General features: G+C 33.7%; 1 protein-coding gene across 1 annotated transcript; it reads left to right on the top strand.

The window, feature by feature from the left end:
* The first annotated feature begins 756 nt into the window (after positions 1-756).
* On the top strand, positions 757-11,352 carry LOC141296065 (tubulinyl-Tyr carboxypeptidase 1-like). Its single transcript, XM_073827345.1, has 7 exons — positions 757-1,425; positions 3,161-3,249; positions 5,432-5,488; positions 6,406-6,480; positions 8,377-8,758; positions 10,882-10,991; positions 11,067-11,352. The coding sequence occupies exons 1-7, from the start codon at positions 1,084-1,086 to the stop codon at positions 11,137-11,139; spliced, it is 1,128 nt and encodes a 375-aa protein (XP_073683446.1). The 5' UTR covers positions 757-1,083; the 3' UTR covers positions 11,140-11,352.
* The last annotated feature ends 3,804 nt before the right edge of the window (positions 11,353-15,156 follow it).

The raw sequence follows: 15,156 nt of genomic DNA, 5'->3' as shown, positions 1-15,156 counted from the left end.
GGAATTTTACTTCGATTTATGTCATAAAACTGTCGTTTAACACTATTTGTTATTAAGCTGCGTCAAATGTTATCAAACTGTTATAATTATTTATAATAATAATAATTATTATTATTATTACTGACAACATTATGTGTTCAAAAGCCTTCCCCAACAAATTCTGCATTAGATCGTTCTTTTGTTTTATCACAAAATTGTTTAACACTGTTTATTATAATTAGGTGTCAAATGTGTCATTCAGTATTATTATTATTGTTAATAACAACTTTATAACACTCAATAATAGATTAAAATAGTGTAATTTCTCAGGTCTAATACTTTTAAACGTAATAATATTGCTCCAACATCAGATTAATACAAAAATACAAACGCTTCGCGAATCGGTTCAACTGAATCTTTTAAATGATTCTGTTCACAAGAACGAGTCGTTGATGAATCGGGCATCGCAATCAGCGTCGTCTAACGGGATCTGCGAACCGGCAGGGCGATGGCTCGGACTGTACACCGAAACCAAAAGAAGCAGAACACGGAAAACGACTGTAGTGCATCGTGTCGTGTTTAATTCGGTGACAGAAAGCGAGCGCGAGCACGAGCGCGAGCGGTCCGGTGACGTCAGAGGAGCGGCTGTCCTCTCATTGTCTGTAATGTTGCTCATTTTCATCACATAAACCTGTATTTAAACGCCTCCGCGTGACTTTTGTGTTCTCCGTGGTCGCTTGCTGTGTTTAAATCGTTGATCTAAAATGAAATGCTGTTCGTTTCTCATCTGATACGGTGGTTTCTCTATAAAACAGATGGGAGTCAGTCCAGTGTTGCTGTAAGCATCAGAATCTTCTTGACTTTATAATGGGATTTCAGCTCTGATCAACAGCTAAAGGTTGTGTTTGTGTTTGAATCACAGTTTCAGAACTAGTATGCTGGTTGATATATGTTGACAGAGTTTTGGCTGGGGGTCAGATTGTGTTCGGACACCCCAGCCGTCCCGCTGAGGGCCGTCGCTCTGGACCCAGAGGTCAGAAGGTTTCTAGGGGCCCACAGCAGTTTCTAAACCGAAGGTCCTGGAAATCGGGCTGTGAGCCGTCCATGCCGGTGTCCTGTTGTGGGACGGTCCCCCACGGCTCCTCACCGAGGAGAATCATCCACAAGACGCCGGGAATCAGGACTTGCTCGAGTCAGCCGTGTTCTTCTGTTGGACTGAAAATGCCGAGGACCGCTTTCAGTTTGGACGGAGTCGAGGAGCGGGACGAGGAGCAGGAGGATGAAGGAGAAGATCTACGAGATGGAGGGATCCCATTCATTATCAACAGGGGCGGTCTGCCTGTAAACGAGGAGACCTGGGAGCAGATGTGGAGGCACGTCGCCCGCATACACCCGGATGGAGAAGCGGTGGCCAAGAGGATACGGGGAACCAGCGACCTCCCCAAGGTAGAGCTTTCACAATGAGGAGTTGTCTTCTTGACTTGAGTGAGGAAAATACTCCTGTTGGTCACTGCTTTCAACTGTGACTTCAAGATGTTTCTCTCATGGTCATTTGTGAACCTGGACCACAAAACCATCAGCTGAAAACCAAAGAAATACGCATTCCATTGATGTATGGTTAGGATAGGACAATGTTTGGCTGAGATACAACTTTTTGAAAATCTGGCATCTGAGGGTAGATAGATAGAGAGAATATATATATATATATTGAGAAAATTGCCTTTAAAGTTGTTCGAATGAAGTTCTTAGCAATGCATATTACTAATCAAAAAACGTTTAGATATATTTACAGTAGGAAATTCACTAAATATCTTCATGAAACATTATAATTACTTAATATCCTAGTGTTTTTTGGCATAAAAATCAATAATATTGACCCTTAAAATGTGTTTTTGGCTACACTCTTAAAAATGATGCCATAGAAGAACCTTTTTGTCTAAATGGTTCCATCTGAAGAACCTTTCTGTTTCACAAAAGTGTCTTTGTGCCGAAAGAAGGTTCTTCAGATTATAAGAAGGTAAGCAAGAAATAGTTGTTTTAAGAACCTTTGACTCTGTATGGTTCTTTGTGGAACCAAAAATGGTTCTTCTATGGCATCACTGTGACAAACTTTTTAAAGATTTTTATTTTTAAGAGTGTATGTGCTACTTAAGACTTGTTTTTTGTGCTCCAGGGTCACATTTTAAATACATTAAGACCTAAAAGTCTGAGACCACGTTGAAAAACTCGGAAAATGTTCTTTGAAATATTTCAGACAAAGGATATGATCAGGTTTTGCTCATAAAGCTCCAACGGTTCTTTCCAAAATGATGATTTTCACTAGTGGTCTCAGAATGTCTGTTTATAAAAGTGGTGGTGTGTTTTTGTATGCATTCCTGTAAGTTAACATCACCCAAATTGCAAAACCCATCTGGATTTTCCATTGGCTCTTTGCAGAAAATAAGCTGTGTCTAAAAAACTAACAAAACATGATTATTGCATGTTTTGTTCATCATAATAATCAGAATTTAAAGTCTAAAAGACTAATGTCCAGACAGATGTATTTTCTGTTGTAGAATAAAGCATGAAAATATCTTGAGCTTATGGTCACCACAGATCTTATATTAGGCATTTAACTAAAAACCCATTAGAAAAACTCAACTTACAGATGATGGAAGCAGAAGTGCTCAAATTAAAAGTCATTTCCGGGTTTTGTCCGATGAAAAAACATCATCGCTGCAGCACTCTCTGTGGTTATCAGTAATATCTCAACAGCTTGTAGGCTGCTTTCCATCTGACTTGCTGGCTTTATTTCTTTAATTCATCCCTTGTGGACTGATCTAATCAGATGCATCTAATCAATATCTGAGTTCAGCTGAACATAGTGTCACCATCACTGCTCAGCTGATGTCAGATTCAATGACTGATATATGAACAGTTTCTTTATTGAAAGTTTCTTTCCATTGCACACAAGCTTCTTTAGATTTTTTAAAAACGTTCTTCACATTAATAAAGAAATAGCTATTTTAAGAACTGATTTCTGAAAGGTTCGTTTTGAAACTAAAAATAGATCTATGGCATTACTTGCATGCAACACTAAATCAAATATGGCAACTATTCAGTCGGGTCTATATATAATAGTCTGTCATTAATCTAAACGAATGTGATTTGACCAGCTGTTAACTCTATTTTAACCCTGTAGATTCCAGTACCAAGTGTGCCTACATTCCAGCCCAACAGCAGTATTCCCCAGCGCCTGGAAGCCATACAGAGATACATCAGGGACTTGCAGTATCCTTTCACACTCCACATGCATAATGTCACAGTTTACAGTCATTTCATGTCCTTTAATCAGTTGTTTCATATAATCACTGCATGCTCTATAAACTTTATAATATTTCAGTAAGGAGTGACCCAGACTCTTTTATGCACGCTGGTCAGGAAACAGTCAGCATGAGCTAAAATTCATAGAAAAATTCAATTAAAGAAATAGTTAAGCTAGAAAATCGTGTGGGTGGTGGTTTATGCTACCAAACTCCAAAAAGAAAAAAGTAATAATAGAGCTAAAAAAGCATAAAATATAACTTATATTTCAAGTTTTTTCGAGTCTCATGGTAGTTTTGTGTGATTAACAGACAGAAATTGATCTCTGTAAACCCTGATGTTAAAGACAGAACAATTTTTTTTTTGAGTATTTAGTAAGTACGATTTAAATTTCCATTTCTCATGTGAGTTGTGATGTTGTTAAAGCATTAACATCAAGCCTGACATGTGAAATAATAGTCAGGAAAATTATTTTTTATTTAACTTTTAGACAAAATCTAAAAACAGTCTAAGAAAAAAATGGTTTGCATATTTATTTATTTATTTATTTATTTATTTATTTATTTATTGAGTTATTTGCTCCATCAAATTTTTACGGCTCATATAATCTAATATCATGAGAATGTAAATCAGTTTTACAGATAAAAAAGCAGATATTGACATAAAATGATCTAAATATCAGCATTCGCTCTATATCTCCAATAATATGTCTTAGTAAGATGAGATTGAAATGCAATAATGATTGAGAGATGAACAAAGAAATGTTCCTCAAAAGATGTGAGATGTTTTGGAGGCTTGGGAAGATCATTCCTCCACTGAGGAACAGTGAAAGCAAAGCTTCTAGGAATCAGTCAGCAATGAGCTAAAGTTCATTAAATAGTTCACCTAAAAACTCATGTACTTAAAAGTGGATGGTGGTATGTGCTACCAAACTCCAAAAAAAGTAATAATAGAGCTAAAAAAGCATAAAATATAACTTATTTTTCAAGTTTTTGAAGTCTTTGTGAAGTTTTGCGTGATTAACAGGCAGAAATTGATCTCTTTAAACCCTGATGTGAAAGTCAGAATTTATTTTTTCCATTTCTAATGTGAGTTGTGATGTTTTTAAAGCATTAACATCAAGCCTCACATGTAAAATAATAGTCAAGAAATTCACTTTTTATTTTTTAAGTTGAACCTTTAGACAAAATCTAAAAATGGTTTGCATATGTTTTTTTTATTATCATATTTGCTCCATCAGGAACATTTACAGCTCATATAATCTGATACAGTGAGAATATAGAGGAGAAAATTTTTATTTAAGACACTCAAACTGAGCATTAGAAATTTGCTGCAGATGCTGACATTTATATGATGACATTGTAATGTAAATCAGTGAGATCTTTATACTATACAAAAATATATAAAATGATCTAAATATCTGTGTTTACTCTGTATGTCCAGTAATATGTCTTAGTAAGATGATTGATAATTTAATGATAATGATTGATTTAGTAAGAGATTGAAATGATCCAAACATATAATACAATGCAATCCAATGATGATTGAGAGATGAACAAATAAATGTTCCTCAAAAGATGTGAGATGCTTTGGAAGTAAAGCTTATGAAAACAAACGTTCCTCAGAAGACCCTGATGATCAGATTTGAGATTCATTGATTTTTCTACAAAATGATTCATGGATCGTTGGACTCATGGAAGTTATTCTTAGATTTACTTGATAAAACATCTGTGAAGATTTGACAGCAAAAAAGGCACATGGAAATCAGTGAATATAAACGTTGGGTTTGGCAGTTGTTTTCCATTACATTTGATCATGATTCAGCTTATTGTTGTGTTGTAGGCAGAGGACTTTAGGCCATAAGAGTTCAGTTCTTCTTACACTCATGATGATGATGATGATGATAATAAGGAGGACAGCCGAAATATCAGCAAATGTCAAGAACAATGAAACATTGTGTGCGTTGGTGGTTTGGCCCAATGTATGTCACGACTGTTGCATGATACTTTGTAACATAAGAGTTTCCCTGCATAAATATATTCTGAAGAATCCTCATGATATATTTCACTCTTAATATAAGTTATTGTCTTTAAACTATATAGTGCGTTGTTTGTCACCTGACTGTTCTGGGCTTAACTTTGTCTGTCAGATACAATCACACTGGAACACAGTTTTTTGAGATCAAGAAGATTAGGCCGCTCACAGCGTAAGACCCGTCCACGCGTCTGTTTCCACTCTTAAAGCTTTATCTTTCAACAGTTCTTTTCCAGATTTGGATTTCAGCAGTAACAGAATGCAGAATTTTCATTTGAATTTGAAAGAAAGCAGAAAAACAATGGAATCACTGCCAAAAATGCTTTTCCTACTTAGATTTTTTTGTCTTGTTTGAAGCCAAAATTTCTCAAAAATTCTTAAATCGACAAGGATTTTCTAGACGAGATTTTTTTTTTTCTCATTTTCAGAAAGAAACAAGTCAAATGAAGTGAGTTTTTGCTTAGAACAAGCAAAATAATCTGCTAATGGGGTCGGCAAAAATATCTTATTTCAAACAAAAAAGCTAGATTCTTTTTTTCTTTCCCCATTGGCAATTTTTGGCTTGTTTCAAGCAAAAGCACACTTAATTTTGATTAGTTTTTTTTTTTTTTTTTTTTTTACTGAAAACAAGACCATTTCTATTAGTTTAGAAAATAATTTCAGATATTTTGGCTGGAAACAAGACCAAAAAAAAAAAAAAGTAAGAAAAAAAGTAACATTTTTTGCAGTGATTCCATTGTATTTCTGCATTTGTTACTGTTACTGAAATTCAAATCTGGAATATAATTGTAATTTCAAAGGCTTTTTCAATGCAATGCTGCAGGCTAGCAGTACAACTCTGCTTTTAATTTGAAGATAAAGCATTTTTGATGATGATTTCCATAAACATTTGATAATATTAATGATCCATATTTTTACCAACAATAGAACTTTTGTTTCACTGCATTTAATGCATTTGATTATTATTAATAGACCTTGTTGGTAGAATGCATCATTTTTCAGAATACTTTTCATTAATTTTTTTAAAATATTTTAGGCTTAATTGCATACAGTCTCTTACTGCATTGTAACCTACAATTTGTTTCTCAGATTGATGGACATTGCCAAGGAAATGACAAGAGAATCTCTACCAATCAAATGTTTGGAAGCCGTTATCCTCGGAATGTATCCTTCTCTTTGAACTTCACTGAAATCTGCATTGAAAATATTAACAATTTTAGACCTTTGTGAATGTAAAAAATGTAACAAGTTGTGTTTGTGATTGGTTCAGTTTTTGAACTTTTCCTTCCTTCAATGTCAGCTGCTTCTGAATGACATTCGAAAACAATCTGGACTGAAAAGTGCTGGTTTTGGTAAGAGCTCTAGCTGCAGCAAGTAAAGCATTGCAAGAATTTATTATTTTCATTTGAACAATTATGTTTGTTTTATCATACAAAATACACTCAATTAACTCATATATAGAGTATAGAGTAAATATAGAGCTGTCATCAGCTTATCAATGAAGACAAACTTGTTGTTTCCCATTAAAGTCTGCAATAAGAAGCATGTGCAATGAAAACAACAGAGGACCAAATACAGAGCCTTGTGGCACTCCATACTTCATTTGTGTTAGATTTGACAGTTTATCTTTCACCCAAACAGTCGATAAAGCATACGTCTTAATGCTTGTCCACAAATACTAATGGTAGATAATATAAAATCTGATCTAAACTCAACATTTCTGCCATAAACGGAGCATTTGAGATGGGTCTGTAATTAACTTGTGGTACTGGATGCTCAAAACAGTCTTTCAGAAATCTTCTAGACATTTTAATGACAGAAAGAGGGATGTAGGCAACAAGAGGATTTCTTGGGTGTCCTGGAGATGTCCAGAATTAAGGGCTTAGACAGATTTGTAAAGGTTATTGACTGCTGGGTCCAGAAAAGTGCTCTGTCAGACAGGCTTGAGTGAAACTGGCAGAATAAGACATCAGCCGAAAACAGAATTTGCTTCCAAGATTATTACATTTCAATAGAAGTGTTACTTTAAAATAACACATACTGGTGAATAATTCAAAATAAGACCAGAAAGTATTTAGAGACAGTTTGTTGTTGGTATGGCTAAAGAATCAAAGCATCAGTTCTTTCAGCTTTTAAAGTCATGATGTTTATTTGGCAGTAGTCGCTGTTCTTCCATATTGTGAGGGAATCATAAGTAAATCTGATTGAAATGGTTTATTGAAAACTTTTTTTGTGCATCAGTTGTTGATTGTATATTGAGAAGTGAACGTGCAACTCAAAAAATGTAGAGAATGCTCAGTGCAAGCTTGCATTTATGACATTTTTGATAAAAAAAAAAAAGGCATTATCTCCTAATTTTTAATGAAACATACACTACCGTTCAAAAGTTTGGGGTCAGTACATTTTTATTGTTTCTTTCTTTTTTTTTTCTTTTTTTAAAGAAATAATACTTTTATTTCACCAAGGATGTATTAGTTAATAATAAATAATTTACATTGTTATAAAATATTCATATTTTGAATAAACACTGTACTTTTTAAACTTGTTATTCGTGAAAGAATCCTGAAAAAAAAAATCACAGGTTCCAAAAAAAAAATTTTGTCAGCACAACTGTTGATATTATCCAGCATTGATCATTCTAATAATAAATCAGCATATTAGAATGATTTCTGAAGGATCATGTGACACTGAAGACTGGAGTAACAGCTGATAAAAATTCAGCTTTGCATCACAGGAATAAATTTTATTTTGTAGTATATTAAAATAAAAACCATTATTTTATATTGTAATAACATTTTGCAATATTACTGTTTTTCTCAGTGTTTATGATCGAATAAATGCAGCCTTGATGAGCAGAAGAGACTTCTTTAAAAAACACTAAAAATCTTACTGACCCCAAACTTTTGAACGGTAGTGTACATGGATGAATCTTTTACAATAACATCTATAACATGCATTTAGAAAGCAGTTTTCATTTCATGCTGACTTTAACATTTTTCTTGTACTTGATAACACCTGTTTGTTGAATATATGAGTGCCTTAACACCGCTGACCTGTCAGTTACCTCACCAACAGCATGCCGACCGTCGAGCGGTTTCCACTCAGCTTTAAAACGCAGTTCTCAGGGAGTCATTTCCGTCACATTGTGCTGGGCGTCCACAGCGGCGGTCGCTTCGGTGCTCTGGGCATCAGCCGCCGCGAGGACCTGATGTACAAACCCCCGGAGTACAAAACGCTCACCGAGCTCCTGCAGGAGTTCCAGCTGGCCTATCGCAGATACTGGCACACGCTCTGCAAGGTCAAGATCGGTCATTACGTGTCACACGACCCTCACAGCGTGGAGCAGATCGACTGGAAGCATTCGGTGCTGGACGTGGACAAACTATCCAAAGAAGAGCTGAGGAAAGAGTTGGAGAGACACACTCGGGACATGAGGTTGAAGGTACGGATGATACGCTGTGGTTTACTCATACTACTGCTGACAGAAACAAAGGTGCTATCAGAGATTTTGAGGGATGCACCGAAATGAAAATTCTTGGCCGAAGCTGAAGCAAAAAAAAAAAAAAAAAAATTTTTTTTTTTTTTTTTTTTTTTACCATTGCATAAATTTAAAAGTAAATAAAAAAGTAGATATAGAGCTTTCATTAGCTTAACAATGAAAACAAATTAGTTGTTTCCTATTAAAGTCTGCTATAAGAAGCATGTGCAATGACAATGACAGAGGACCTAATATAGAGCCTTGTGGCACTCCATAATTCATTTGTGTTAGATTTGAATCGTAATGCTTGTCCACATTTGCGAATGGAGATCATGTAAATTCCGATCCAATCTCAAAATTTCCGGCATCAATGGAGGTTTTGAGATGTGTTTGTAATGAACTTATGTTTATGGATGAAAATTCTTGGCCAAAGCCGAACAAAATTAAACACTTGGCCGAAGGCCGATTACAGAGGACGGTTTTTCGTGTTTTTCCTTTTTTTTTCACCATTGCGTAAATTAAATAGCCAAAATGTGCTTTTTACAGTTTTGTCTTGCTTTTCAAAGTAAAAAATCAATTACAAAAAATCAATTTAAAAATATTTATTTAACACTGAACATTTGTAACATTCTAGTAGACATTATAGCCTACCAACAAACCACAACTGAACTTAAAATGAATGAGTTAGTAAACTAATATTCTTTGGCCATTTTTAAGAGCCCCTTCTTGAATCAGGCATGTGTTTTTAATCTACAAATAAATGCAGCCTTGCTGAGCAAAGGAGAATGTTAGAATAAATGTATTAATAGAGCTGTTGGAATTATTTTTGTCTTTTTATCTTATTTAACAGATCAACAGTAAAATTACAATACTAACATTTATGAATGTTGACTTTTATTTTGGCGTATTTTAGATCAGTTTGTGTCTCTGAATACAACTAAATTGTGCTTTTTATTAATATTCTCACTGTATCAGACTATCTGAGCCATAAAAGCCTGATAGATGGAGTACTCAACAAAAACACATAAATATATACATGTCCATAGACCACAAAACCAGTCATAAGATTCAATTTTTTGGAATCGAGATTTATGCATCACCTGAAAACAACTAAATAAGCTTTTTCCATTGATGTATGGTTTGTTATGATAGGACAATATTTGTCCGAGAAACAACTATTGAAAATCTGGAATCTGAGGGTGCAAAAAAATTAATTAATTAATTAATAGTGAGAAAATTGCCTTTAAAGTTGTCTAAATGAAGTTTTTATGAATGTAAGATCTTCACTTAGAGGTGAGACACTGCAGGTGAGTAGGGTAAAAAAAATTAACTAATAGTTATCCCCTTACTTACCCAATTGATTGATTACATTGATAATTGCAAACATTTTTTGTATTACAAGTTTTGTACAATGTTAGGTTTAAATATGCAAATGAGGTATTATTTAATTAAATACGTGCAGACATTTCTAGCACAAAAATCTAAACACTGGATGAAGACAGTTTCAAAATTTCTTGTTTTAATTTTCAAAAGCCAAAAGTTTTCACAGATGGAATTTTGGATCTCATTTTTGTCACTCCATAATTGAGAAAAAACTGGGGGAAATAAAATATTAGGGATTCGGTATAAAATCAAGCAAATTCTATCTGAACAAATCCCTCTGTAAAAACCTTCAGGATATAGACAGGAACACAAATGTAAAGTGTGGTGTGTGTAAGTGCTACTGAAGTGGAGATTTATATCTCAGTGTAGGAGAAAAAAACTCATGGCCTTTAAAAATCTGTATTGTAATTGAAATCTATTGACACAAATAGATAAAGTGCTATAAAAGAAAGACTTAACAGTGTCTTTTGGATGTTCTGAAAAAACACTTTATGAAACACCAAAAAGCCCAAAATCTCAATCTTGACAGGTGCATGAAAAAACTGTTTTACTTGCAGTGTCTGCCCTTAATATCCTAATTATTTTGGCATGAAAGAAAAATCAATCATTTTGAGCCATACAATGTGTTTTTGGCTATTGCTACAAATATACCTGTTCTACTTAAGACTGGTTTAGTATATATGCATATTGTCTGTGTGTTTCAGATTGGTAAAGCTGCTCCTCCATCACCATCTAAAGACAGGAAGAAGGACATGGGATCTCCTCTGAGGAACCCAGGCAGCCCGATGCGCAAGAACAGCCAAAGCGACAGACGGTACTTACAGATCATTTACTGCACTTATACAATTACAGCACAGCATCTGACCCATAGGTGGCACTGTTTTCACAGGCTGTCAGTGGAGAAGCGTCCCGGGTCGGCGGGACCCGCGGCCGATGTGAACGGATACCAGATCAGGGTTTGAGAGACTCACCAGACAAAGACTGAAACACAGCCGTGACCAGATGAAGATATGTAGTGCTCACTTGTAAGGGTAGACGTGAACGAACACCTCCTCAAATCACTCGTTTAGTAGAATAGACACTTCATAAACAATGCATCGTATTTATATTCATTTCTATATTACGCCTCAGCTGTGGGCCACTTTTCATATTTAATCTGTAAATACTGTGCAAGTTAACCTTTAACTGTACGAGTCACTGATGTAGAGGATCGTCTGTAGTCCATTTATCAGTTTTTCCATTGTTAGAATGATGAGTTTTTGCCTTGTTTTCTAATACAATCGAAACACGTCTAAATCAAGTTACTTTTGTCTTTAGAAGCAAAACAACATTATATTCAGTCTTGTTTATAAAAAAAAATCTACTAAAATTAAGACGAGACACTGCAGGTGAATAGGGTAGAAAATTAACTAATAGTTATCACCTTACTTACCCAGTTTGATAATTGCAAACATTTTTTGTATTACAAGTTTTCTCAAATGTTAGGATTTAATATGCAAATGAGACATTATTTAATGAAATATGCGCTAATTTGCATACATTTCTAGAACAAAAATCTAAAGACTGGATGAAGTCAGTTTCAAAATTCTTGTTTAATTTTTTTAACATATTAGAGTCAAACGTTTTTACAGAGGGGATTTTGCAAATCTCATTTAGTCGGTCCATAATTCCGAAAATTCTTAGAACAGGCAGAAAACGATGCATATTTTTTACAGTTTTCTGGGGAATAAAATGTTGTATAATATCAAGCAAATTATATCTGAACAAATCCCTCTGTAAAAACCTTCAGGATATAGACGGGAATAAAAATGTAAAGTTTGGTGTAAGTGCTGCTGAAGTGGAGATTTATATCTCAGTGTAGGAGAAAAAACTCGTGGCCTTTAAAAATATGGATTGACACAAATAAGATAAAGTGCTATAAAAGAAACACTAAACAGTGCTTTTTGGATGTTTTCTTTCCACTAGTCTGAAAAAACACTCAGAAATCTCAAACTTGACAGGAGCATGAAAATGTTTTTGTCTGCAGTGTCAAAACAAATTGTTTCCCCGTGAATTAGAAAAAAACTTGCGTAATTTTGATAGTCTTCATGTCGCTAAAAATTGCTTTTCTTAGATTTTTGTCTTGTTTCCAACCAGAATAATTACAAATTCTTAAATCAAGAAGGATTTTCTAGACCAGTAAAAAATATTGTCTTGTTTTCAGAAAAAACTAAGTGCATCATTGTTTTCTGTTTGAAATAAGATTTTTGTTCCAAGCAAAAACTTTTTTTTTTTTATATATATATATTTTCTGAAAACAAGAAAATAATTTTTACTCTCTAGAAATGAGATGTTTTGGCTGGAAACAAGACAAAAAATAAGTAAGAAAGGCATTTTTTGCAGTGTTTAGATCATTTTAATCACTGCAAAAAATGTTTTTCTTTTTTTTAGTCTTGTTCCAGCTAAAATATCTATAAAAAACCTTTTCTAAACTACTAAAAATCATTGTCTTGTTTTCAGAAAAAACAAGTCAAAATTAAATTTAGTTTTTGCTTAGAACAACAAAATGGGGTAAGCAAAAAAGTCTTATTTAAACTGAAAACAAGATTATTATTTTCTTACCCCATTGGCAGGTTATTTAGCTTGTTTCAAGTAAAAACTCACTTAATTTTGACTTGGTTTTTTTTTTTTTTTTTTTTTTTTTTCTGAAAACAAGAAAATAATTTTTACTTGTCTAGAAAATCCTTCTTGTTTTAAGAATTTTTAGATATTTTGGCTGGAAACAAGACAAAAAAATCTAAGGAAGAAAATCATTTTATTGAAAGCAGAACCAAAGAGTAAGAATGAAAGAAAACAACATTCATATTATAATTGGATCTATTTTCCCCTTTGAAGTCTGTTTGTTTTTCGGAACATTCTTGCAAATAATATATAATTTTCATTGCTTTTTTTAAGAAAACAAGACACAAGTTATTTAGCCTCTAGTTTCGAATATATCTTGATAAATGAATGTTTAAACATTTGCATTAGAAAACAAGACAGAAATACTTCCGAAATTCATCTTTTTGTTTTTACAACCTCCTCGACAGACTTTTTGCACTTAGTCACACTTCCAGTATTGGACTTTCCTTCAGTCGTCAGTTTTCGCCAGTGATTTCAATCTGAATCACAATAGAGCAAATATATTTGGCTTTGAAAGAGCAAAAGCACTTTTGTTTGACTCCGGATGGTTCTGATGGTGATATGAAATGACTCACTAGAGTATTGTATGTGAATGATGTTGTAGCTCAGTATCAGTATTTATGAATGCAGCCTTCGGCCCTGTTGGGTTTTTCGATTTTAGATAGTATTTTTGAACTCTTGAAAGACCGGATGCTCAATTACACACGTCTGAGTTTTTAAAGTCAACATGAAATTGACTCTACACTGCAAAAAATGCTTTTCTTACTTTGATTTGTTGTCTTGCTTCCAGCCAAAATATCTAAAAATTCTTAAATCAAGACGGATTTTGTAGAAAAGTAAAAATTATTTTTGTCAAAATTAAGTGTTAATTAAGTTTTTGCTTGAAGCGAGCAAAATAATAACAGAAAACAAGTTTATTTTTTCTGACCCCATTGGCAGATTATTTTGCTTCTTTCAAGCAAAAACGCACTTAATTTTATTTTTTCTGAAAACTAGAAAATATTTTTTACTTGTCTAGAAAATCCTTCTTGGTTTAAGAATTTGCAGGTATTTTGGCTGGAAACAAGACATTTTCTAGATGAGTAAACATTTTATTGTGTTCAGAAAAAACAAGTCAAAATAAAGTGTGATTTTGCTTGAAACAAACTAAATAATCTGCCAATGCGGTAAGAAAAATAATCTTGTTTTCTGTTTGAAATAAGATTTTTTTTTCTTGCACTATTGGCAGATTATTCAGCTTGTTCTAAGCAAAAACTCGCTTGATTCTGACTTCTTTTTTTATTTTGACTCATCTAGAAAATCCATCTTGATTTAAGAATTTGCAGATATTTTGCTGGAAACAAGACAAAAAATCAAAGTAAGAAAAGCATTTTTTGCAGCGTATTCTCTTTGCTAATTCATGTCCGTGCGCTTCTGAATAAATCTTTGATCAAAATATAATAACTCGCCCCTCCTCTGAAATAGCCTTCTCTTTTCCATCATTTCCTGAATTTGTGCATTGAACATGTCATAAGATTATTGTGAGCATCATTTGATGTTGACTTGAGGAGTCGTGTGATGGAGATGTGCTGTTTGAGCACCAGTCTGTTTCATTAGAGGACGGTTTTCTCAAATAAAATGCACACACACTTACAACAAACTAAAGCCTAACACAAGAGACACTGGTGCTGCTGCTGCTGCTGCTGTTTAATGTTCTTCATCAGAACAGCATCCTGCCACATGATCAACCAACTGTGTGTCATTAATAATTGTTGCATTTGTTGATGTTTGACTTTGACGCCACAGACCTGAATGTCTTTCATTCACTGGCTCTTTTCTGACACTTGAAACTCTAATGTACAATAAATTGTCTATAATGTTTTGGTCAAATGAGAACTACGTTTTCTTTTGTGTGATGTCTTACTCATGATACTCCAACATACTAAATATTATAATAAACATTTTAGAATCACAAAAATGTGATTAAAACCATTCTTAAGTGGCACAGGTTTTTTTTTAGCAATATGGCCAACAATACTTTGTATGGGATAAAATTATTTTCCTTTTATGACAAAAATCATTACGATATTAAGTAAAGATCATGTTCTATGAAGATATTTTGTAAATTTTCTACCATAAATATATAAAAACTCAAATTTTGCATTGCTAAGGACTTCATTTGGACAACTTTAAAGGCGATTTTATCAATATTCAGATATTTTTAGCACCCTCAGATTTTCAACAGTTGTATCTCGGCTAAACATTGTCTATCCTAACAAACCGTACATCAACAGAAAGCTTATTTGTTCAGCTTTCAATTTCAAAAATGGACCCTTATG

This window comes from Garra rufa, chromosome 21 (genome assembly GCF_049309525.1).
Source record: "Garra rufa chromosome 21, GarRuf1.0, whole genome shotgun sequence".
NCBI lineage: Eukaryota > Metazoa > Chordata > Actinopteri > Cypriniformes > Cyprinidae > Garra > Garra rufa.
The sequence above is the reverse complement of the archived record's forward strand: the minus strand, read 5'-3'. Positions and strand labels throughout refer to the sequence as shown.

What these genes read in the sequence shown, in the direction of transcription:
- LOC141296065 (XM_073827345.1), top strand. Translation starts at nt 1,084, where the DNA reads ATGCCGGTGTCCTGTTGTGGGACGGTCCCCCACGGCTCCTCACCGAGG. An exon ending in AGATACATCAGGGACTTGCA is followed by an intron (nt 3,250 to 5,431) that starts GTATCCTTTCAC and finishes TTTGTCTGTCAG; the next exon opens with ATACAATCACACTGGAACAC. An exon ending in GAAGCCGTTATCCTCGGAAT is followed by an intron (nt 6,481 to 8,376) that starts GTATCCTTCTCT and finishes CTGACCTGTCAG; the next exon opens with TTACCTCACCAACAGCATGC.